Here is a 25,129-nt window from a genome sequence, read left to right as displayed (position 1 = left end):
ATACGGAATTTGAGCTGATACTTGAAAGTCACAAATTCCTGCTATACCCTCTACCCAACTCTGATAAGGAAAAAAAAATCAGCTTAAAAAAACCACTAATGTGGATGCACAGGTAAGTCAGCAGCAAACTCGTATGATAGAAAGACTACCTACAGACTATATGAGGACAGATAATACAAAATGAGTAGAAAACCATAATCAGTTCTGAAAAAAATAGTATAAAGTATAATAAAATTCAGAACAGTTTGAACTAGGAAGAAAAGCTAAAGAGAGCAAAAAGGAGCTTTTTATCTATTAATTTGTTACTTTTTTTCTAACAAATTTCTACCCTTTTCTTTGTCTATGTTCATACTAAGGAAGCAAAAGCAAAACAAACAAAAAACTAACTCGTAGCCAAGCAAAACAGATTCCTATATTGACCTTGTTCAAATGAAATCTTTTTCAATCTATAAATTCTGTGTCCATTGTCAATCAGTAGAAGGGTAGTCTATTTCACCATGAGCCTTCTGGAACTGTGGCTTACAGCTTCACCATTAGTGCATTAAAGTAACTGTTTTCCCACTGTCCCCCCAGCATTTGTCATTCTATTTTTTGTCAAGTTTGCTAATCTGAGGATTATGAGGTGAAATCTTAAACTTTTTTCACATTAGTATCTCACTAATTATTAGTGCTTTAAAGCACTTTTTAAAATACGGCTATTGATAGCTTGAATTTCTTCCTCTGATATTTGCCTGTTCATATTCTTTGACTATTTATCAATTGAGGACATTACTCTTTTAAGTTCGAATAAAATCACTATATTAGAAAGGAGATCTTTCTAAGTTCTAATCTGAATGGTCAAATGCAAAAAGTAGGAATTGGTTCAATTGTAACTTGAAAGGGAATCCCTATGGGTCTGTGCCTGACCCTGCCTTTCTTCAATATTTTTTATCAGTAACTTGGAACAACAAACGACATGTTCATCAAGTTTGACACTGATATAAAGTTAGGCACATTACAAAAAATATTGAGTGTTTTAAGATTCAAAATGTCTGAACAAATGGCTCCCTTGTGCTGAATTTTACATAATTATGTGTAATTAGAATAAATGTGCATTTTTACTATTGACTTCAAAAGAATCAACTTCACAAGTTCAAAGTCAGAGGAACTTGGTTGGATAATTTTGTAATTAAGTGGGAAGGGTTTTAATGGACTGCAAGAAGAATACAAGCAAACAGTTTGACTCAGAGTATGTAACAAAAATGTGAAGTCTAAGAAACTTGTGTCTATGAACAGGTGTCCCCAGACTCCCTAGGTAGTTTGAGGTTTAAAATAATTTGATTTAATCCTTAAGGCTGGTTCTGGGCATAGCGGACCCAGAAGCCTTGCTGGCTCTGAATACTCCACTCCAAAAGGAACTCCATCGGGAGAGATAAATGGACATGTCTTTCTTTATGGTTATGAGTCTATCTTCTTCTCTCTTATAACCATGTCTCCTAGTTATTTGTCCATCCCTACTCTCCACTGTGCATCCAACCTATTTTGTCTGCGTTTTTCCTGGCTCCACTAATAGCTGCCTCTCCATCTGTGCTTAGCATCATAAAGACTGGTGAGTGTCATTCTCTGAGTTGTAAAAAGGGTGAAGACTGGATGAATTTGGAGAAGAGAACATGGCAAAGGGCAGAACTCTCTAGGTCCACAGAAGAAAACCATGATGAAGAATAAAAAATAATTATTGGAATCATCTAGTATCTGACTTCCCCAAAGAGTTCTATGTTTCAGACAGAGTTAGAACTCCCACAGTATCAGTTTCTCTAGTTTTTTTTTTTTCAACATCCTTCATAGCAGAATGAAGATGAACCAGAAAACGACGTTCTAGGAAGACATTACTAATCCCTGAGCTAGGTGTCTGGTTTGTACATATCTGTAAATGTCTTTATGAGCAAGGATGAGTTTGCTATTGCTTGTTACCTGAACATATCTGTCTATGAGTATATCTCTCTATATGTGAGTATATGTGTCATGTTTCCTATTTGCTATTCATAAACACTATTACAAGAGAGGTAGATGTGATTGAGGCCCAATACCAGACTAACATAACATGCACAAGAATATATGCAGAGATGTGTACCTAAATTCATACACATATACAGCCATGCCTTAAGGATCAACTTTCCAAGTATAGTATTGAGTATATGACTACTGGAATTTAATTACTGCCAAAAGATATGGGGATCTTAGTAAATTGCTAGTTCAGTGTAAACAGGTACTGTGTCTCACTTTTGCCTAATGCTCAGTTTCAAGACACTAAACCAAAAGAGATAATGTATGTAAAGCAGTTTGAAATCCCTAAATTGATACCCAAGGCCTGGTACAGAGAAATAAGCCCTGACTTCAGTAGCAAAGGACTTAGATTCAAATCCACCCTTTCTCACTCACTATATGTATGACACTGAGTTAGGCACTTAACCTTATTGGGTCTCAGTTACCTCATCTGTAAAGTAAAGGGTTGGGAAAAAGGAAAGTTTCCAAGAAATTTTTCAGCTCTAGGTCTGTGATCTTATGAAATAATCAAAAATATTATCTACTCTTGTGGATACTCCTTTAGGAAAATCCCTAGTTCTTTTTTTTACGTGGTTGCTATCTACCACAACCATCAATCAGCATGCTTATGTTATGCACCTGTCATAAGTTAGGCACCTTTCCAAGCACTGGGGATATAGAAAAAGACAAAAGATAGTCCCTGATACATGCTGAAGACTTTTCTTTATCGTTCTCATATAAATTGTTTCTTTTGTACATAGTTCAAGTCTGTCAACAAGTAAGCCAGAGACATAAGGAAATACAGACAGAAAGGGATGGATATTTGATGACAGGTATGCGGTTTGGCAGGAAAGGTGGGAAAGTGGTCACAGATACATCATGGTCTCTATGAAGAAGAAGACATACTGTACATCAGGATTACAGGATTAAAATATCATATAACATAAAGTTTTAATTTATTAGATGAGAAAATTGAGGGACAGAGAGGTCAGTATCTTAGCCAGGATCACACAGTTTGTAAAAGGCAAAGGCAAGAGTCAAATCTAGGTCTTCTGATATAAGTAGAGAAGAAGATGTCTGAGATGAGACATTCTGTCAACCGTACTATGGAAGGGAAGGTTGAAGGGAAATGAAGGTTAAAGGGATTGTAGCACTGAGAGAAGAAGGAAAAGAGATTATACCAAAGAATCATGAGAAATTAATTAGGAAATTCCCAGAATAATGGCTCAGTAAGGAGCTAGAGTAGGGGTTGAAAGGGTAGGGGGGGGCGGCGTTGTGAGGTGATGAGTTTGGGAATGGAAGAATAGGTGAGGGGCAACAGGTAAATAGAGGAAAGGGGATTTGGTTCACTAGAATATAAAGGTCATTGGAATAGATTTGGAATATTGGGGGTTTGGAGGTCTCAAGAGTAGGGGATCAGAAAATCGAAGATTAGGAAGGCAGGAACAATTGCTCATGAAAACATCTATGAAGAAGGAAAAAAAAAGTGAGGGAATGAAACATGTTGAGATGTCTTAGTATTTTCCCAAACTTTTACCATCTTCTAGGGGTCATGGAAGGAGAAATATATTCACTGTCATGTCAATGGAATTGACATGACTGTTTATATCTGAGGAAGTTTTGGGAAGCCTGGGAGGGATCCATGGATTATTGTATACAAGTGTTTCTCTCTGTTATTATACAATGATTTTTTTCAGATATAGATGGAAAACTATGTTTAAATATGTGCATCTATGTATGAAAGTGTACTGCTATACCTCTGTGTATCTGTGGATGTGGATGTGTTTGTGTGTGTGTGTGTGTGTGTGTGTGTGTGTGTGAGAGAGAGAGAGAGAGAGAGAGAGAGAGAGAGAGAGAGAGAGAGAGAGAGAGACAGAGAGAGAGAGAGAGACAGAGAGAGAGAGAGAGACAGAAGGAAGGGAAGAATACATAGTTCATGCATTCAATAGTCATTTATTGAGTTATTCTTCAGTCATTTCACTTGCGTCTCACTCTTCATGACCCCTTTGATGTTTTCTTGGCATAGATGCTGGAGTGGTTTGCCATTTTGTCCCTATCTCATTTTATATATGAGGAAACTAAAGCAAACAAGAGTAAGGGACTTTCCCATGTCATGCAGCTAATAATTGTCTCAGGACAGATTTGAACTCAGTGTGATGAGTCTTCCTGATGCCAGACTCAGCACTCTTTCAGATGGTGGGGAGAAACCATTTACAGTGTTAGTTCCCAGTTTGATCTTAAAAAGTTTTCCTGTTTTTAGAGACATGATACAATTAACGAATACAACAAAGTAATGATTAAGTGTATTTACAGCACATAGCAGAGCACAACTGCACATTAAATGGAGGAAGGATCAGCAAATAAAGCTTCCTGAAGAGAGTAAGATATAACTCTACCTTGATAAGGGATAGGAATTGACTAGGCAAATAAGTGATATCCCTGTGGGAATGGAAAGAGCTAGATTATTTGGATGAGGTAAGTGACTGGGTGGTAAGGGAGAAGAAAGAGTCATAGATGACTGTGATTTCAAGCTAAAGTGATTGGAATGGTAATAAGAGAGGAGACTGTGTCATCATGGAAAGAGTGCTAGAATGTATAAAAAATCAGTCAGTCAACCTGGAGTCAAGTCCCTCTTCTGATTTCAAATGTGAGCAAAGTTATTTAAACCCTCTGTATCTGTTTCCACTCCTGAAATTCAGGATGATAACAACTGCTATAACAATATCATGATGATCTTCTGCGGGAAAAATGAAATAATGTACATGACTTGACAACTTGGATATAATGACATATAAATATCATTGTGGTCAAGTGAATGATCTTTCAAGGCTAGTACATTTGTGGACAAAGGTGGTAAGAAAACTATAAAGAAAAGGAGATTATGTCTATTGTGGTATGTGAGGGCCTGTGGCTTTAAGTATAGGTTTAAAGTCCTGGTAGAATCTGGAGGAATGAGAATGTATAGGAGTGAGAACTCAGTGTCTTTTGGACTGGGAATGACATTTTGCCTTGGCAATATACACAAAGGAAATTCTTTTCCTGAGATGAGAGAAGGGAAGTAAATTTGAACTGGAGATACCCTTAGGCAGAGAAGAGGGATGGTGAGAGTTTGCATTGATTGGCTTTCTTGAAGAAGAGCAACCAGAAATTTTACTCAATAGAGGAGATCTGGAGGAGTCATTGTGGGAAAAATGCAATGGGATGACAAGAACCTGAGAAAATGAGAAACAGGAGAGAGATTCCATTTGAAGTCAGACAGGAGCTCATTGCAAAAGAGCTCTTCTCAACTCTCGGAATTCCGCAATACTCCATGATCTGAGAAACTCAATGGGATAGGAATGTTTATCTAGTTAAACATTCAGGGAATCAGGGAGCATAGGTAGGTTTTAAAGAAATGAAAGGAAAAGAGGCAGCCTACAAGTGCCTGAAAGTGACGTGTGCAGACTTGGAAATACCTGGAGAGGGTTCCAAGTTCAGCCAAGATCAACTGCCTAAAATTTCATTCAATATTCCTTGTTCTCTATGGCATTCAGAACTTGAAAATTACTTTTATTTCCTCTGTCTTCATTTCTCTTTGAACCACATCACCCTTCAAGTCAATATAATTCAAAATAACCTTAGAAGCATTTATTATGTGTCAACTATGAGGGTAGTAGACATGAAAGACAAAAACAGTCATCCTATTGTTTTGAAAAACAGGAATGGGAGGTGATGGTGGAGTAAAGACGGGGACTCACCTGTGCTCTCTTCCAAACCGCAACAAATATCTTTAAATAATGACTGTAAGAAAATTCCAACATGGCAGAACTCACAAAAAGATGGATTAAAGCAAATTTCCAGACAAAAACAACTTAGAAGAATGGCAGGAAAGGCCAGTTAGCCCAGAGTAATGAAATTCTGAAGATCACTATTCTAGTGGTTGACTGACATGGAGAGTTGATAAACGTCTGTAGAATCAAGGAAAATGTTAAATTATCAGATGGCAATGTCATCTGTTTATTTTTGCATTTTGAATGTTAATATGAAAAAAAACCATAACTCTGGGAGGCAGAGGGATTACAAAAGTCATCAAATTTATCCGTCTACCCAATATGGCAATTTCCCCTATATTTATGTAAGGTAACCATCAAGATTTTACTTAAGCACTTATAATCATGAGAAATACACAGCATCTGTGTTTATGCTTGTTATTTTAAATGAATGTGAGAAGATGCTAAAATAATATATAAAAGTGTTAAATGTACAGGAATGCATCAGTGCATTATTAAATGAATGTGTATGTTTTTCTCAGTTTCTACATGTTACAACGTAGAATAGTAAGAATTCTGTAGAATGCAAGCACTTTGATGGAAAATTTCTTCTCTTTAATTTTATTGTTTGTGCAGTACCTTGAACATATTAAATGCTTAATAAAATGGTAGTGCTTCAGTGTGTCTGCACTGGTCTCTCTCAACAATACGCCGCATTCTCAAGTAAAACTCAATAATGGGAAATTTTTCATTTGCCTCCATACATGATGGGATCATAATCATTGGAAGTCTTCAATTGAAGACTGGATAAACACCTTTGGAAATGTTGTCGAGGATATTTTAAGCAGGTAAATCTTGGCCTTAATGGTCTCTGATCTAGGAGGATAAGGATTGTGTTCTATCCTGAATCCTTCTTACTGCAGCCCCAGCACATCCTCTTTCCCAAGGGCTGTGGGACAGAGAAGGGTAAGGGGAGGAAAACAACACCAAAGATCTATTAATGAGATGCTAGATGCTCCCTCTCTTTCTCTCTCCTCTCTTCTTCACACACACACACACACACACACACACACACACACTCACTCTCTCTCTCCCTCTCTCCTTCATACACAAACACTCTCTCTCTTTCTATTCCTCTTTTTCTCTCCCTCTGTCCTTCACACACACATACACTCACTCTGTCTCTCTCACTCTCCTTCATGCAAACACTCACATATATTCTCTCTCTCCTTCATACACACTAACTCATTCTCTCTCTCTCTCTCTCTCTCTCTCTCTCTCTCTCTCTCTCTCTCTCTCTCTCTCTCTCTCTCTCTCTCTTCCCCCCGTCTTCTCCTTCTCTCCCTCCTGCTTTGTTTTCCTCTGCCTATTTTCTCCCCATTCCTATTCCTCTCTCTCTTTCCAACTCCCTCACTCAGGAATACAGTTTAGGTAAAATGTGTTTCCATGGAAAGAAGTAATGTTAAGCAAAGACGAAAATGAGTGAAATTAATTTGTGTATAATGAAATTACAGCAGATTAGAGCTGGTAGAATCCATAGAGACTGGTAACCTTCATATAACAAATTAGTAGCAGAGTCAGGACTAAAACTGAATTCTGTTGATTCATGGTCCAAGAATGTTTCCATTTTACCCACCTACTGAGAGTCTATTAGAGTTTTTTGAAAAGACAGATAGGCATTAGGGAAACAGGGAAATCATTCACTGTCATTAATTTTGTAGTCCTACATTGAGAAGGTAGCTACAGGTAACCTTAACAATCTAGCACGCACTCTATACCTTCTTTCCTGCCCATCTGACCTATAGATTATCAAGCTCTTCAGCATCTTTATGCCAACTCTTAATGTCAAGACATTTTCAGAAACTGGGAATCTTTATAAAATTGGACTCACTAAAGACTAGCTAATAGAGAGCTTCTGATTTAGGCATCATCATTATTGTCAGTCAGTAGCCTAAATTACCTGTATTTTCAAAGGTATTCCAATGGACATTGATAAGTAGCTTTATATCAGCTATCTCCTGAAAAACAGATACAGTGACACTCCTGTCACTCTATCTATGCACTCAGCAGAGCTGACCATGAGTCTGTTGCTGTGCCCCACCCCCTAAACACATGTGTAGAAACAAATTCTGTTTGCAAATCCTGTCATGATGCACAAAGCACCTAAAGACTGGTCCTTGGTTTATAGTCAAAGATTCTATTCATACAGGCTCTAAGTGTTTGCAGTTATCACCAGAATTTGGCATTGTTTGTAGATTCCATAGCTTTCACCAAAACCCTGAAATAATTTCCTAGCTTCTTTCTCCCATGCAGACAAAACATCTCTAAAATAATAAGAACTTCACCTCCAAAGCTGTAAAGTAACAATGCTTCCTCTGAATATCACTGAGACCCACCTTGCTGACTACTTTCTCACTGGAATCCCTGGTCTGCAGCACCTACACATCTGGACTTCTATCCCCTTCAGCATCATGTATGTGACCGCCTTGGCAGGAAATAACATCCTGATCATTGTAATCACCTCCCAGAAGAAACTTCATGAACCCATGTACCTGTTCCTATCCATTCTGGCCAGTATTGATGTCCTGCTCACTACCTCAACCATGTCAAAGGCTCTGACAGTCTTCTTCTGATTGGGGACCAAGCCATCTCCTTTGAAGCATGTCTCACTCAGATGTTCTGTGTCCACTTTCTGTCTGTGGCTGACTCAGCCATTCTGCTGGCCATGGCATTTGACCACTATATGGCCATCCACTTACCTTTACACTATAACACTATCCTTACACCCATCCTCATCAAAAAGATAGCTGGGGTCACACTTACACACAGCTTTTGCATTAGGTTACCTTATTGCTGGACCAATATAATTTCACATACATTCTGTGAGCACATGGGCATTGCCTGGCTATCCTGTGCAGATATCTCTGTCAATGTCTGGTATGATTTATCAACTGCTTTGCTTTCCACAGATTCTTATCACCATCTCCTATGTACTCATCCTTCACACTGTCTTCCATCTTCCCTCACATGAAGCTCAGTGCAAAGTACTGGGACCATGTGAATCTCATATTTGTGTCATACTACTCTTCTATATTCCTGCTCCATTATCTGTTTTTGCCTACCACTTTAGTAGGAAAAGCATTCCCCATTATGTCCATATCCTCCTAGCCAGTCCCTATGTTGTTATCCCACCTATGCTCAAACCTGTCATTTATGGTGTAAGAACCAGACAGATTTGGGAAAGAGCTGTCCAGATGTCTGCACAGTTGGGGAAATAAACAAGATGGAGGCCAAGAAACTGAGAGTCTCTTTAGCAGAGGTGTCAGCCTTGTGACTTGTGGGCTTAAGTAGCTGCTAATAAAACCTAGCCTAGATTAAATGCAGTTATGAAATGTACAACAAAATGAATAAAATTACAACATAGATAATGTTAATTCGTGATTTTCTTTGGGGTTTTTTGTGATAAACAATTTTCACTGTGAGAATCAGCATGATATTTATTTTCAAAATAGTACCTTCATAAAAGAGCTTCCTTAAATAACCAAGAGAACAGAAGGAAACTCTTGATTATTGTTCATTGTTAAGGCTGTAGATTTGACATCACAAGGAGAAGGGTGGCTATAGTTCTAACAGACAGAAAACAACTTCAGGGAGCATCAATGCCAAGAGAATTGTCAAAACTACTAATAGCAGCTCCAACCACAGTGTCCAACTAAGTACCTATAGGACCTATATCCAAGGTCTTTGGAGTAACAATGATCTCCATATCAATGGCATTTTCCCCTGCAAACTCTTCACTGCTGCTAGAGAGATCCACAGGTTGTTTTTGTTAAAATTTTGAATTTTGATACAGAATTAAATTTATCAGTGTGGGCTTTTGGCACTTCAGCAATTTGAACTGCTCTGAGTTTGTCTTCATATTGTGTAAGGGTACGACCCTTTACATCTGTCCTTTTCTTGTTTCTGACTTTCATGACAAATTGGCAACATTTCCCACTGGGTAGATTCATAATATGGTCAAGAAACTACAGATCCACTGGGACACTCAAAGTATCTATGTCAAACATGAAAATGTACTCCTATCCCTCTCCTCTAAGTGTGTCAAACAACTAAGGATTGCAGAAAGTACGATAAATTTAAGAAAAACCTGGAGGATACCAAGCTTCTGTATTTTCCAGAGTCAGACAATATCTTTTGCTCCATGCTTTTATTAAAAGTGTACATTTTCACACGGCAATAACTTTATTTCTGAAGTTTTTATTGAAATCTTCATCAGTTTTGAAAGAGTTCATCAAAACAAGAGGAACATCAGTATTGTTCAAGGACTCAACTTGCTGATCTGTAGATTAAAAAACAAGTTTAAAATCTGCATACCAGTGAGACTTTTGGGGAGTTTATAAGCCCTCTTCGTTCACAATCCACCTTTCAGTTTTACCAAGATCTACTTATGCATGATAGAACATATATCATCAAGTAAGCCTCTGGCTTTATCTTCTCATAAGGTAAAATTGAATCCTTTGGACCCCTCTGGATTTTTGCCTAGTGTGTAGAAGGTCCCTTTCCTTGCAACAGAACTTGTTGCAATCTTCTGAATTCCTTCTGAAATTCTTCAAGGACTTTTTTAGTATACTAAGATTCATTTTGTGGTGCAATTGGAAGTATTTTCTCTAGTTTTTTCTTCATTGATGTTTCCAACTTTTGTCACAAGACTTCTTGAAACTGGGAAATCTCACGTTGTGATATAGTTTTTCTAAGCCTGCTAAGATTCCCAGTATCTGCAGAGAGCAAGTTCATCCTGTCAGCACTCTTGGCTCTCACTGGAAGGTAATTAGTGGTTTTCCAAGTGAGTATGTGGGTTCCATGATCCATTTCTATTTGAGTTTGACACCAATGATCTTGACGTCTAATTCAGACAAATTGTCTTCTCCATCAAAGCCCTCTCTCTGTGCCCAAATTCAAGTCTGTTGTGTCCCTAGTGTTTTCTCAGTTCTCTTCCATAATCCAGTCCTATCAATATCTCCTTCACAAAGTAAGAAACTCCACATTTTCCCCAATTTCAAACTTATTCTAATCTTTTGTTTTATCTTCCCTCAGCACTCAACCCTATCTTAGCATCCATTCCATATTAAGCCACATTCATAACCTTTTCCCATTCCAATTATATCATGTTCCTTCCACAGTCCTTAACTTTATCCCTTTCCCCACATTCACTCTTATACCAACACTTTACCAACTTCTATCCAAAATCCATCACCACAGCAATCCATGCTGTGTCACATCATCTTTCCAACTCCAATCCATTCCCAAACCCATGACGATCCCTATTCCTATCTACATTCCCATCCTAAATTTTATCCCTAAACACATCTACATCTCCATCTTTATGTAATCACCTCATAATACCTAATTATTGAGCATAGGATGATAAATGGAATTTGAAAACCCTCAAAAATTGGTTCAGCACCATTGTGCTGAGGTCAGAGCAGTGATCTGTAATTATAGCTTACCATTAGGGAGGAGAATTGGTGACCTTTACTTTGATTACAAAGGCAAGTCCCTATTCATCCCACTATATTTCCCAAATTGGCTAGGTCACTGGATAACCTAGATTGTGGCTCGTCTAAGTTAGGCACCTTAGGAAGGATACGTTGTCGAAGGTTTCTCTTAGAAAAGCATCTACTACATGAATTTGTTGTCTAACCTCTATCCTTTCTGAAATTGCAATGATTAAATCACCATATAATGTGTTCACCACTGAAGGAGCAGATAGATGTTGTCATGATGAGATGATAAATAAGGGAATTACTCTGGAGGAAACCCGGGGTTTTGGAATGGTGTGTGGGCAAAATGAAGAAATTAGATGAGGAAAGCAGTACAAGAATAATGTGTCTATATTAAGTGTTCTGTCTTTCAGGAAAGAATCCCATTCTGTGATATTTGTACTGAGACAACAACTGTTCACTGAAGACTTCGTTTCACAATCCTGATTTTCTTGGACCTTCACAAAGGTCCTGAGTCATTCTACCTCCTCCTCTAAATAACACCACACATATTAAACATGTGTGGCCATGTACATGCAGGTACACACAAAAATGGAAATAATCCCTTGTCATTCAACAGACATTTGCCATTTTCAAGATACCATGCCAAATATAGGCCATATGAAGCTGCCTGACCTCAAGCAGATTATAATATAGTTAAAGGATAAAACATCTCTACAAATAACTATAGTAGAAATTAGAGTGATGGATTGTACCTGTGCTTTTACTGTTATGGGGAACTCCCAAGTAAGGAAACAAACTCCCTCCACCAATGCTAGAACAAAGTTTTGTCTACAAATTGTAGTCTTACAGAGTTGTCTAGTGCTCAAATGTCAAATTCTCCACCCACTAGCATTGCAACAGGCAACATTAAAACAAGTAATTGCATCAGATTAAAATGTAATTGGGAAATGGTTAACAAAATAAATAAAAATAAAATACCTAGTTGTCTAAATCAATATGCAGCCCATATGTATGATTCAGTAGTACTTTTCTCTTTGAGTTTGACACTATCAGAAGAATAGATCACCAAGAGGTTAAAACACTTGTTTAGGGTCTTCTGACTAGTAAGTTTCAGAGAGTAGAACTTGAACCCACGTCTTTGTTTTCAAGGCTGATTCCCTATCCAATATGAAATACTGCCTCTAATAATGAAAGTTAGAAGGGGAAAAATACAAAATAGAATGGTCTAGGAAATTAAGAGAGCGAGCTTTTCCTCTAGCTGGAGGCATCAGAGGAAGCTCTATTGGGAAAATGTCATCAGACCCAGAAACTGAAGAAAAGGTAGGAATTCAAAAGGCCCTACCATAAAGAACCAACCTGATAAAATCAGATTGTGTCTGTTCCAGGCATGGAAAACAACCCATGCAAATGCATAAAGGTGAAAGAAGGCACATGAAGATCAGACAATGATTAGCATATAAAAGTGGCACTTTAATTGAAATATGGAGTGTGTGAATTGAGAAAGTGTGAAATAAGCCTGAAAAGCTGGACACAGATTCTGGAGAGTGGTGAATGCCAAATTAATGATATATCAACACATGCTGTAGAAGGAGAGAAGTCACTAATGCTCTTGACCTGTGATGATGCTCCTAATCCAAGGAACCACAGATTCATAGTCTGAGATTCTTGTCATGGTCCAGTCAAGGAAGGCAGAGTCCCACAGGAAACTAGGAATCTTGTCCTCCATAGTCTGTAGAACCATTTTCTGCACAGAACACAATATTTGCTCTGAGATAGGCAAAGGGTTAATGATAGGATGATATGTAGATGATAGCACAGAATTAAGTACTCAGGGATTTGTAGGCTTGGAGATTTCTCTCCTGGGATTCCAAGACGAATAAAATGACCTGTCCTGTTTCTTACAAAGTCATTCATTCACCCTTCAGCTGAGTTCCCTGTCAAAGACAAATTTTTCATGCCTACAGGTAGGATAATTGAAACCAGAGCTTGGTGAGCAAAACATAGATTGTGGGCATAGTGATGGTGGAGGTGGAGCTCAGTTAGGGTGGGGTGTTGTTCTATATGTCCAGAAATGCCATTAAGCTATCTTGACTTTAAAGATTTGTATATGAAGCAAGCCCACCTGGAAGAAAGGGAGTACATAAGACCACCTTGGATGAATAGGGGCTTCTTCTAATTGTGAAAGAAACAGAGAGCAGAGATGGAGAATATCATGTGTGTATATGTGTGCATACACATATACACACATAAATAGACATATGCCTATGTGTGTGTTTGTGCATGTTTCTCATTGTATATAAGAGGGACTCACTGCTGAGGAAAGTACTAGAATGGGACCTGAATCTAGGAAATGGCATCAGAATCCCTTGTTTGATCATTATTTACATATGCACATTTGAGGATTTTGTTAGGTCCTTTCCATTTTTTTAGTGCATACTTCAGGAGTAAGTAGAAGATATGAACTCCCAGAGAGAAACACAATGAGGCTCACAATCTTTTGAATGAATTATGTGTTTCTCAGAATTCAAAAATATTGTTTTCTCCCAATTTTCTCCCTAAACCACTCAAAATTTCATTGGATGTACTATCTACAGAGACCATCTGCCCAATTTCTTTTGGTTATACTGTGTAGGGATTTCAAAGTCTCTGAAAATTATCCCAATAAGTTGGTTGGAAATCATTAGTGTCATCTGTGAATATGAAATTTTCACTGTACTCTCTCCCTCTTACTTAGAAAAAATTGAAATGAAGCTAGGTTCAGCACTCGACTTAAGGGATCATTAACTTTCTATCCAGACAAGCATTCACTTATGCCTTTCATTCAAACATTTAAATCATCACAAAATTCAAAGACACGTTCGAGGGAGTTGAATGTATACTTATGCTTTTAATTAAGTCTCACTCATTTTTCAAACAGAGAGGGGAAAATCAGGACAAAAGTGTGCTGGAGCCAGGTCTAACCACCTTTCAAGAGTGAACCCTAAAATTTTCAGTGTGAATATTGATTCTTCAAAAGTCAGCACAAAGTAGAGTTAAATATAGTCATTCACTGATTATACTTAAAAAAATGTTTGTAATGCAGAGTAAACTGAAAAGTGTGAGTGTAGGCATATTTTTCCCTAGAGATAGTAACATTTGCTGCACACCCTTGGATGGCTCTATGTAACATTGCTTGAGCTCAGCAGTAGTAGTATATACTAGAAGGTTAAGAAAATAAAAGCTTATAATGGCTGTAATTATAATCACAATATCTCCCCGTCATAGAGCACTTTAAGTTTTACAATAGTTTTATATCCATTATCTTGCTTTAGCCTCATATTACCCAGGAGAAGAGACAGATTGCTGCAAAGGATATCATTTAAGTTGAACATTGAAAGATGAGTCTCAATTTAACAGATAAAGAGGGGCAGGGATAGAGAATATTCCAATCAGAGTTAAAACCAAAATCAAAGTTACAGAGTTCTAAGAATGGCATTGTTAAACAGTGGGATCTGGAGTCAGAAGAACTGGTTCAAATCTCATTTCCAATGTCTATTACCTAAGCAACCTTGGACAAAGCAGTTAATGACTAGGGGCTCACTTTCTCCATCTGTTAAGTGAGGAGAGTTGGACTAAAAGGTCTCTGAGGTCCCTACCACCTCCAGATTTATGATCCTTTCAATATATGAGAAAAGAGAGCAAGGAGTCCACCTCACCTAGAGTATATCACAGGCAGGCAGACGAGGCCCCTCATATGGCTATCTTGGAGTATGAGGTAAGATCGAAAATTAGCTCCAGGTTGTAGGGGGATAGAGCCCTGGTATGAAGAAGTCAGTTTGAAGTTTCAAGAAAGACAATCTCTGAATAAAGAAAAGAAATCCTTCCTTCCTCTCTGGCCACTCAAGGTAAGAATTCCTTGCCAAAGAAAAGAACTTCACCTGATCCACTTAAACAGAAATTAACTGTAATCCTCAATTAACTACAATCATTCTGCATAACTGTTTTAGGCATTTTTTTAATCATGGATTACAGGTAGTCCAATGTTTTTTTTTTTTTTGTTTTGTTTTGTTTTGTTTTTTTATCTCAAGCAATTTATTTATTTATTAGATTTATTTGTTTAACTTTTAACATTCATTTTCACAAAATTTTAGGTTCCAAGTTTTCTCCCCATTTGTCCTCTGCCCCCCACCCCAACACACCAAGCATTCTAATTACCCTTATCACTAATCTGCGCTCTCTTCTATCATCCCTCTCTTCCCTTATCCTCATCTTCTCTTTTGTCATGTAGGGCCAGATAACTTTCTATACCCCATTGCCTGTATTTCTTATTTCCTAGGAGCAAGAACAGTACTCGACAGTTTTCCTAAAATTTTGAATTCCAACTTCTCTTCATCCCTCCCTCCCCACCCATTCCCTTTGGAAGGCAAGCAATTCAATATAGACCATATCTGTGTAGTTTTGCAAATGACTTCCATAATAGTCATGTTATGTAAGACTAACTATATTTCCCTCCATCCTATCCAGTCCCCCATTGCTTCTATTGTCTCTTTTGTTCCTGTCCCTCCCCAAGAGTGGTGACTTCAAATTGCTCCCTCCTCCCATTGCCCTTCGTTCCATCATGCTCTCTACCCTGCTTATCCCCTTCTCCTCCACTTTACTGTATTGTAAGATAGGTTTTCATACTAAAATGAGTGTGCATTTTATTCCTTCCTTTAGTCACATGTGATGAAAACAAACCTCATGTTTTTATCTCACCTCCCCTCTTTTCCCCTTCACTAAAAAGTCTTTTGCTTGCCTCTTCTATGAGAGATAATTTGCCCCATTCCATTTCTCCCTTTTTCCTCTCAATATATTTCTCTCTCAAAGCTTAATTTCATATTTTTAAGATATGATACCATTCTATTCAATTCACTCTGTGCTCTCTGTCTCTGTGTGTGTATATGTGTGTGTGTGTGTGTTCATGTGTGTGTGTGTAATGCCACCAACTACCCAGATACTGAAAAGTTTCAAGAGTTACAAATATTGTCTTTCCGGTTAGGAATGTAAACAATTCAACTTTTATAAGTCCCTTATGACTTCTCTTTGCTATTTACCTTTTCATGCTTCTCTTCACTCTTGTGTTTGAAAGTCAAATTTTCTTTTCAACTCTGGTCTTTTCATCAAGAATGCTTAAAAGTCCTCTATTTCATTGTAAGACCAATTTTTCCCCTGATGAACTACACTCAGTTTTACTGGGTAGGTGATTCTTCGTTTCAGTCCTAGTTCCTTTGACTTCTGGAATATCCTATTCCACTCCCTTTGATCCCATAATGTAGAAGCTGCTAGATCTTGTGTTCTTCTGATTGTATTTCCACAATACTTGAATTGTTTCTTTCTAGCTGCTTGCAATATTTTCTCCTTGACCTGGGAACTGTGGAACTTGGCCACAGTGTTCCTCAGAGTTTCTCTTTCTGGATCTCTTTCAGGCAGTGATCTGTGCATTCCTTTAATACTTATTTTGCCCTCTGGTTCTAGAATATCAGGGCAGTTTTCCTTGATAATTTCATGAAAGATGATGTCTAGACTCTTTTTTTTATTATGGTTTTCAGGTAGTACCATAATTTTTAAATTGTCTCTCCTGGATCTATTTTCTAGGTCAGTTATTTTTCCAATGAGATATTTCACATTAGATTCCATTTTTTCATTCTTTTGGTTTTGTTTTGTGATTTCTTGGTTTCTCATAAAGTCATTAGCCTCCATCTGTTCCATTCTAATTTTGAAAGAACTATTTTCTTCAGTAAGCTTTTGAACCTCCTTTTCCATTTGGCTAATTCTGCTTTTGAAAGCATTCTTCTCCTCATTGGCTTTTTGAACCCCTTTTGCCAATTGAGTTAGCCTATTTTTCAAGGTGTTATTTTCTTCAGCATTTTTTTGGGTCTCCTTTAGGAAGGTGTTGACCTGCTTTTCATGCTTTTCTTACATCTCTCTCATTTCTCTTCCCAGTTTTTCCTACACCTTTCTAACTTGATTTTAAAAATCATTTTTGAGCTCTTCCATGGCCTGAGCCCATTGAAAATTAATTTTGGATGTTTGGGATACAGAAACCTTGACTTTTATGTCTTTCCTTGATGGTAAGCATTTTTCTTCCTCATCTCAAAGGATGGGAGGAGATATCTGTTCACCAAGACAGTAACCTTCTATGGTCATATTTTTTTTCCCCTTTTCTGGGCATTTTCCCAGCCAGTTACTTGACTTCTGAGTTTCCTCTCCACACCCACCTCGCCTCCAGTTCTGCCCAGCTAGTGCTTGGGGGCTGAAATTCAAATGCTGCTTCCCAGCCTCAGGGCTTTCAGTGGAGGCAGGGCTGCTCTTTAGTGTGAGATTAAGTTCAGGTGCTCAGCTGGGGGCAGGGTGGCCTCCTGGGGCTCAGTTCCCTCAGGGGGTTTACAAGGAGACCTTCAACAATGGATCTGAGCTTCTGCCTGCTTTTGGAGCCCCTGTCCACTGCTGCCTCTATTTCTCCCTCCCGAGGGGGCCTGAGTTATGGAGACATCCTGCTGCCCTCTCAGCAAGCTGAAAAGTCCTTCTCACTGACCTTTGTAGCCTGTGGATGGAGGGACCTGTGTGGCTGCTGGAGATTCCATCCCTGAAGTCTGCTGGGATCTGCTCCTCTCGGTGCCCTGCGACTGAGGCAGGGCTGAGCTCTGCTCCAGGTCTGGTGTGTGACAGACCTTTCATGTCAGTGTTTCAGGTATCTCTGGAAGAGAAATCTACTCCACTCTGTTGTAATATGTCTTCTGCTCCTCCAGAATTTGTTTGGAGTTCTGCTTTACAGGTATTTTATGGGCTGTGGGTTGGAAGCTAGCGTATGTGTATCTTTCTACTCCACCATCTTGGCTTCTTCCCCAGTCCAATAATTTTTAAATGATCTCTCCCGGATCTATTTTCCAGGTCATTTCTTTGGATTATTTTTGAAAAGAAACAAATCCCAAACCAACAAACATAAAGTATTTGTATAACCTAGAGGAGCCATTTGATATCCTTGACCTTCACTTTTCTAATCAGAAAAATAATCGATGTGGCCTATAACACTCCCAACTGTGTAAGTAAGAAATATTTCACAAAAAAAAAAAAAATTACAGAACTTTGATATGTGGTTTTATAAGTCAGTAGAGGCCACTAGATATCTTTACCTATTTTATATGTTATATATTACCTAAGATTCACCGCCTTGCCCAACTTTTTATTTGAGACTGAACTCACTGGCAAAATTTTATAGGTAACAATGTAAAGTTTTGAACCGGGCTTCAGAAAAATTAACTTTAAATGTTCAGAATGGGTGGTAGGTGGGTGGGCTGCTTTATACTCAGATAACAAGTCAAGTACAAATTAACAAACAAAAAAAAATATGCCTTTTAACAGGCATAAGCTGAAGATGATTCAATGATGTGGTTTGCCAATTAAAAAGCCAAATGTTTTCTTAGGCAACATGAATAGATACAAGACTGTCTGGAGTAAGAGAGGTGATCACCTAACTAGTATGATCTAGTTTTTGGCTTCCATTCAGCTTGTCATATTTTTAGAATATCCCCATATAATGATAATTGGGATGATGTGGGAAACAGAGACTGGATTAGATAAAAACTGCTTCAAGGAATGGAAGACACATAGCTCAGATGAAATAACATTTAGGGTGATCTGGTCACAGTCTGCAAAGCTCCACAAAACTGGGAAGCAACGTTGTGATGAAGTTTATGAAACCTGACCCCGCAGATATGAATTCCCACCAATGGGATAAAGTTACAAGGAGGAAGCATAAGAGAAACTCTTTAAGAGTTGTTCAAATGGAAAATGGGCTTCCATTTAGAAATAATGGTGCTCCACTCACAGTATACTAGGAAGAAGGGCAAGCTTGGCAACAAAATGTTCTGACAAAACCTGAGAGACCTTTAACAAATCAACCTCTCTGGGAACCAGTTTTCTCATCTGTAAGTTGAGGTTGTTGGATTACATGACTTCTAAGGCCCCTTGTAGCTTGAAATTAAGAATCCTGTCATTGTAAGTGGACATTAAGTGATCATTTTTACAGATGAATTAGATCACTCACCCTAGGCAAAATTGTTAAGGATGTACATGTCTGATTGTCTGCCATTTCATGCAAAGAGTACTGGCCAGCCACAAGACGTGGGCTTTCAATTTCTTAATTTGGTCTATATGGGTGAGTTATTTAATCACTCTGAATCCAAGGTCCTCATCTATGAACTGGAATTATAATGTTGTGTGTTACCTATATTACAGTGTTGATATAAGAAAAGTAGTGTGTAAGCTATAAAGTAGATGAAAACTACATTATACATACACACATACACAATACATACATACATATATATGTATATATATATATGTGTGTGTATATACACTTATGTGAATGTCACATTCTATAAGCATTTTACTTTTATACACACATGCATATAATATACTGATTTAGTTGTATATAATCCATAAATAGCTCTTAAAATATATCATATACACATATGCACCTATATGCATATATATACATATATGTCTTTGAATATCAGTATATGTGTGTGACCATATAAAGGAATGCATATATATGTAAACACAATTATGAATGTATACATATATATCTGTATTTATATAAGAATGATTCTGCCTATTATATTTTGGACCCTCTTCTACTACTGGTACACAAAATGTCCTCTGTCTACTCTACTCCTCCTACAAAGTAGCCAGGTTAACAGTGAGCTGTTAGTTCTTCAGTGTACCACACCCTGCAGAATTCTGTGCACTGTGAAAGAGTCCTCCAAGAACACAGAAATTTGATATTGACATATCCTACAGTGCCACCATCACCTCTGGCACTTAATTCTGGCTTTTCTCTTCCTTCAGGGCCCAAGAATCACCTCTTCAGGAGTCATCAGGAGATGGCCACATTCAACCTCAGCAGCTACAACCCCAGCTCCTTCACCCTTGTGGGGATTCCAGGCCTTGAGAAGTTCCATGTCTGGATCGCGATTCCTTTCTGTGTCATCTACCTTGTGGCCATTTTAGGTAACTCTCTCCTGCTGTACCTCATTGCCATGGAGCACAGCCTCCACGAGCCCATGTTCCTTTTCCTCTCTACGTTGGCCCAAACAGACCTGATTCTGTCATCTACCACAGTCCCCAAACTTCTCAGTAACCTCTGGTTTGGTGACAAGAAAATCACCTTCTCAGGCTGCGTCACAAAGATGTTCTTCCTCCATTTCAGCTGTGCTATGGATTCTGCCACACTTCTGGCCATGGCATATGACCGCTATGTGGCCATATGCTCCCCACTTAGATATGCCACCATCCTGACCCACCAAGTCATCATCAAGATTATGATGGGAATCATTGTCAGGAGTTTCTGTGTGATCTTTCCAGTTGTTTTCTTGCTAAAGCGACTGCCCTTCTGCAGGACACTTGTCATCCCCCATACATACTGTGAGCACCTAGGTGTGGCCCGACTCTCCTGTGCTGACATCTCCATCAACATCTGGTATGGTATTGCTATTCCCATTACAACTGTAGTATCTGACATTGTGCTTATTGTTGTCTCTTATACCCTCATACTGAGTGCTGTCTTCCACCTTCCTTCTCATGGTGCTCGCCAGAAGGCTCTTGGAAACTGTGGGTCTCACATCTGTGTCATTCTCATGTTCTATACTCCAGTCTTCTTCTCCATTCTTGTTCATCGCTTTGGACACAAAGTTCCCCGTCATATCCTCATCCTATTTGCCAACTTTTATGTTGTCATTCCACCAGCTCTCAACCCCTTTGTCTATGGAGTGAAGACCAAGCAAATTCGTGAGAAGATTCTCCTGTTATTTTCTCCAAAGGGCACACCGTGACATCTGGCTATTGGAATGGGAACTGGAAAGATGTGTTGGGAATCCATAAAAGAAAATTCAATGTTGATATTGTCCAAACAAAGTGGAAGACAGAAACACAAGTTGCTTCTTATTTCCGCAAAATTCAAGAGACTAACCTCAGTAAAAGGAATAAGAAGAATAGAGATAATAAAACAATAACAAGAAAATTAGAAAAGATGATTTATTCTCAAGGAGAAAGTCAATACTGCTTGTGTCCCAGAGAGAGCTGCCATTTGTACGGGGGAAGTGTGTATTGTGAATTTGTGGTTTGCTAAAATCAAAAGAAATAATTAGGATACCCTTTCTCTTTTCCCTACCATTTCAATGGCAATTGGGGGATCAATCAGAAAGTAGAAAAAAAAGACAAAAGATAGCACAGGCATAGCATTATATATCCTAAGCCAATTTATTTGAAAGAAATGTGAGGCTGTAGTCAATTGGGCATAAGTTAAGAGTTTAAGAGCCCAGCTGCTAAAAAGGAATATAAACACTTTCTGATTCGAGGTTTGTTCATCCATACTTTCAGGATTCTCTGCCTTGAAGTTCCTTGTCAATGCTGTTACAGCAAATGTCAGAACATTGAGATTGAGGGCCACAAATAAAGCAGTAGCTTAAAAACTAAAGAAGCATTTGATATTCCCATTTTTATAGGAATGTTTCATTTCCCTCCAAGGTCTACAGCATGTGGGGATCATAACTGGATCATGGTCTGTAGCAAGCAGTGACCAAACGTTCATGAATTCAAACCCTCTCATTTTACAGATGAGGACACTGAAGGTCAGAGAAGTTAAATGTTTTGACCAGGTTCCACATCTTCTATATATGTGATTCCAACTTAGCTTTCAATTTAAATAATAAAAGATAAGTTAACTAATAGGTGCCATGTTACCTTGTTGGTTAATGTTGAGCTTTCAGTAAATTGATACCAAAGACCTAGAACAGCAAAGATGCACTAACTTTAGTGTCAAGGGACTTGGATGCAAGTTCTGTCCCTGTTATTTATTATATGTATCACATTAGGAAGGCACTTACCCTTGTTGGGCTTCAGTTTCCTCATCTGTAAAATAAGGCCTTGGAGCAGAAGGCTTCAAAGGTCCTTTTCAGCTCTAGGTCTGTGATCCTATGAACTAATAAAAATATCAACTACCCTTGTGGCAGCTCCTTTATGAAAATCTCTAGTTCTTTTTCCACATGGACTGCTATCTACCCCGACCATCAATCAGCATGCTGTTTTGTTACATAGTTTCTTTTGTCACATAGTTCAAGTCTATCAACAAGTAGGACAGAGCACTAAGAAAATACAGAGAGAAAGAGAAGGATGTTTGATGATGGGTACAAGAGAGGTAAGAGGAGAGGAAGAATAAATGGAGAACAGGAAAAATAAATGGTCTGATCAGTGTCCTGGAAGGGGGCTTCAAAGGCAAAAGTGGAAAGGCCAGGGACAAAGGTTTATACTACGTATTCCAGAACTCCCTGGAATTCCTTCAAGATAAGAAAAAAATGAATAATGGAGAAAAGTGGTTGGTGAGTTTGAGATTTTCTGGCAGGGTCATTCTTCTGCTATGTCAGTTATGGGAGTGAGTTAAAGATCTTCTCCCTCCACTGCCCATTAATGTATTTGCCCAGATTGTTTAGTAGGAAGACTCGTGTGTTTTGCTAATTTCTAATGAGGCACTGGGCTATAAAGGTCCTGATGCCCTAGGGCTCAGAAAAGTGTATATATACTCTGAAGTGACATTTTGCTTTGGGACCTTAAACTTTGGAAGAAGGTTCATGTGCTGGATGAGAACCTTGTTACCTGTTAAGGACCTACCCGGACCCCCCGGCTTTGAAAGTCTAGATGTTGGTTCATCTCTCTCTGGTAACTAGGCATGTATGTAATGATCAGACAGCTGGATCTGTCTGTGGATCTTTGATGTATGTATTGCTTATGTTCAGAAAAGTATAAGCCCTGTCTATTGATTTTTACTTCTCTGCTTGCATTTTCTCTGTCGATGAATGTAATTAAACAAGATTGTTGACCCCTCAAAAGTTGTTTTCCATTCAGAAAAGCAGATCTAAAACTTGTGCTAGCAGGCCATCCTGGCTGGGTCAGAGTGATTACTGCTATACCTTACCTAAAAGTAACATGTAATATCTATCCATTTGACTTTGGGCCCAAGAGAGTCTATCAAATTCCAGGTGGAATATGGATTAGAGAGCACACTATGCTGAGGCCTGGAGATGGGGAAAGTGAAAGTACCCAAGAGGTGGAGGAATCTGGGATCTAGTCCCGGAAAGAAAAGATACTGTATATAGAGTATCTTAAAGCCAGGAACCTTACCTGAAAAATAAATATGCAGAAAACCAAATTCTTCATGGACAGTTAAGAGAGATCTTAAAAGAAGAAACTGAATCTATAAAATCTTCTTCAAGGGCAAGCACCTGGGTTAATTTAATTTAGGAAGAGAGGTATGTTGATTTGGCAGAAAAGTTGGGAGAGGGTGTCATAGACAGATCATGGTATCTACAAAGAAGAGGACATATGAGGATTAGAGGACCATAGCATTAGGAGCTTGAAGAGACCTTATAGATCATACAATGCAAATCCTTTAATTAATAGATGAGAAAATTGAGGGCCAGAGAGATCACTGACTTAGCCATGGTCACACAGTCTGTAAAATTCAGAGGCAATGTTCAAATCCAAGTGTTCTGATATAAGTAGAAAAGATATCTGACTGAGATGAGACATTCTGCTGACTCTGCTGGAGAAGGGAAGGTTGAGGGAAACAATGGGGAAAGGGATTGTAGCACTGAGAGAAGGAGGAAAGGAGAAAATACCAAAGAATCATGAGAAATTAATTAGGAAGATCCCAGGATAGTAGTTCAGTAATTGTGTAGGGTAGGGGCTGGAGGTGTAGGGGTCTTGTGAAGTGATGAGTTTGGAAATGGAGGAGTAGGTAAGGGGTAACAGGTAAATAGAGGAAAGGGAATTGGTTCATTAGAGTATATAGGTCATTGGAATTCATGTGGAATACTGGTGGATTGAAGGTCTAGAGATTTGTGGATCAGAGAATGGAAGATCAGGAAGGCAGGAATGTTTGTTTATGAAAACAAGAAAGAAGAACCAAGAAAGTGAGGGAGATGTCTTAGTATTTGCACAAACTTTTCTCAGCATACAGGGGTCTTGGAAGGAGGAAAATATTGACTGTTCTGTCAATAGCATGGACATAGGTGTTCGTGTCTAAGCAAGGCTAGGGGAGATTGGGAAGGATCTATGGATTACGGTATACAAGTGTCTCTTTCTGTTATTGTCCTGTACTTCTTTTCAAATACATATGGATGGAAGCATATGTTTAAATATGTGCATCTCTGTTTGTAAATGTACTCTTATACATTTGGGTGCGAGAAGGAGAAAGAGAAAGAAAGTGAGAGACAGAGAGACACAGAGACAGAGAATGCATAACTCATTCATCCAATAGGCATCTACTGAGTTGTTCAGACATTTCTTGGCAAAGATACTGGAGTACTTTGCCATTTCTATAGCAAACGCATTTTACACATGAGGAAACTAAGGGAAACAGGGTCTTGCCCAAGATCACCCAGCTGCGAACTTTCTGAGGCAGTATTTGAGCTCAGAAAGAGTCTTCCTGAGCCCAGTACTGGACTCTATCAGATGTTGGGGAGGAAAGAATTACAGTTTTAGTCCCCAGTTTGACCTAAAGTCATTTCTTCCTCTTTGTAGAGAACCCACGTCACAACTAATAAACACTACAAGGTAATAATTAGGTGTATTTATAGCACATAGCACAGCACACATTATTATGAAGCAGGAGGGAGGATCAACAAAAAAAGCTTCCTAGGCTTAGTAAAACAAACTTCAGCCTTGGACAACGGATAGGATTTGACTAGGCAAAGAATTGTTGTTCCTTTGGAAATAGAAAGACATAGATTATTTAGATGAGATAATGATTGGATATAGGAAGGGAGAGTCAAGAGTCAA

At 38.5% G+C, this 25,129-nt stretch overlaps 1 protein-coding gene and 2 pseudogenes across 1 annotated transcript; 2 read left to right on the top strand and 1 right to left on the bottom strand.

The window, feature by feature from the left end:
- The first annotated feature begins 8,317 nt into the window (after window positions 1-8,317).
- LOC140508702 (olfactory receptor 52B6-like) lies at window positions 8,318-9,049 on the top strand (annotated as a pseudogene).
- Window positions 9,050-9,351: 302 nt separating this feature from the next.
- LOC140507564 (UTP--glucose-1-phosphate uridylyltransferase pseudogene) lies at window positions 9,352-10,063 on the bottom strand (annotated as a pseudogene).
- A 10,115-nt stretch (window positions 10,064-20,178) lies between these two features.
- Window positions 20,179-21,126, top strand: LOC140507563 (olfactory receptor 52H1-like). Its single transcript, XM_072615602.1, has one exon. The coding sequence runs from the start codon at window positions 20,179-20,181 to the stop codon at window positions 21,124-21,126; it is 948 nt and encodes a 315-aa protein (XP_072471703.1).
- Window positions 21,127-25,129: the final 4,003 nt, after the last annotated feature.

This window comes from Notamacropus eugenii, chromosome 5 (genome assembly GCF_028372415.1).
Source record: "Notamacropus eugenii isolate mMacEug1 chromosome 5, mMacEug1.pri_v2, whole genome shotgun sequence".
Lineage (NCBI taxonomy): Eukaryota > Metazoa > Chordata > Mammalia > Diprotodontia > Macropodidae > Notamacropus > Notamacropus eugenii.
The sequence above is the reverse complement of the archived record's forward strand: the minus strand, read 5'-3'. Positions and strand labels throughout refer to the sequence as shown.

Coding starts and splice junctions, on each gene's coding strand:
- LOC140507563 (XM_072615602.1), top strand. CDS start 20,179: ATGGCCACATTCAACCTCAGCAGCTACAACCCCAGCTCCTTCACCCTT.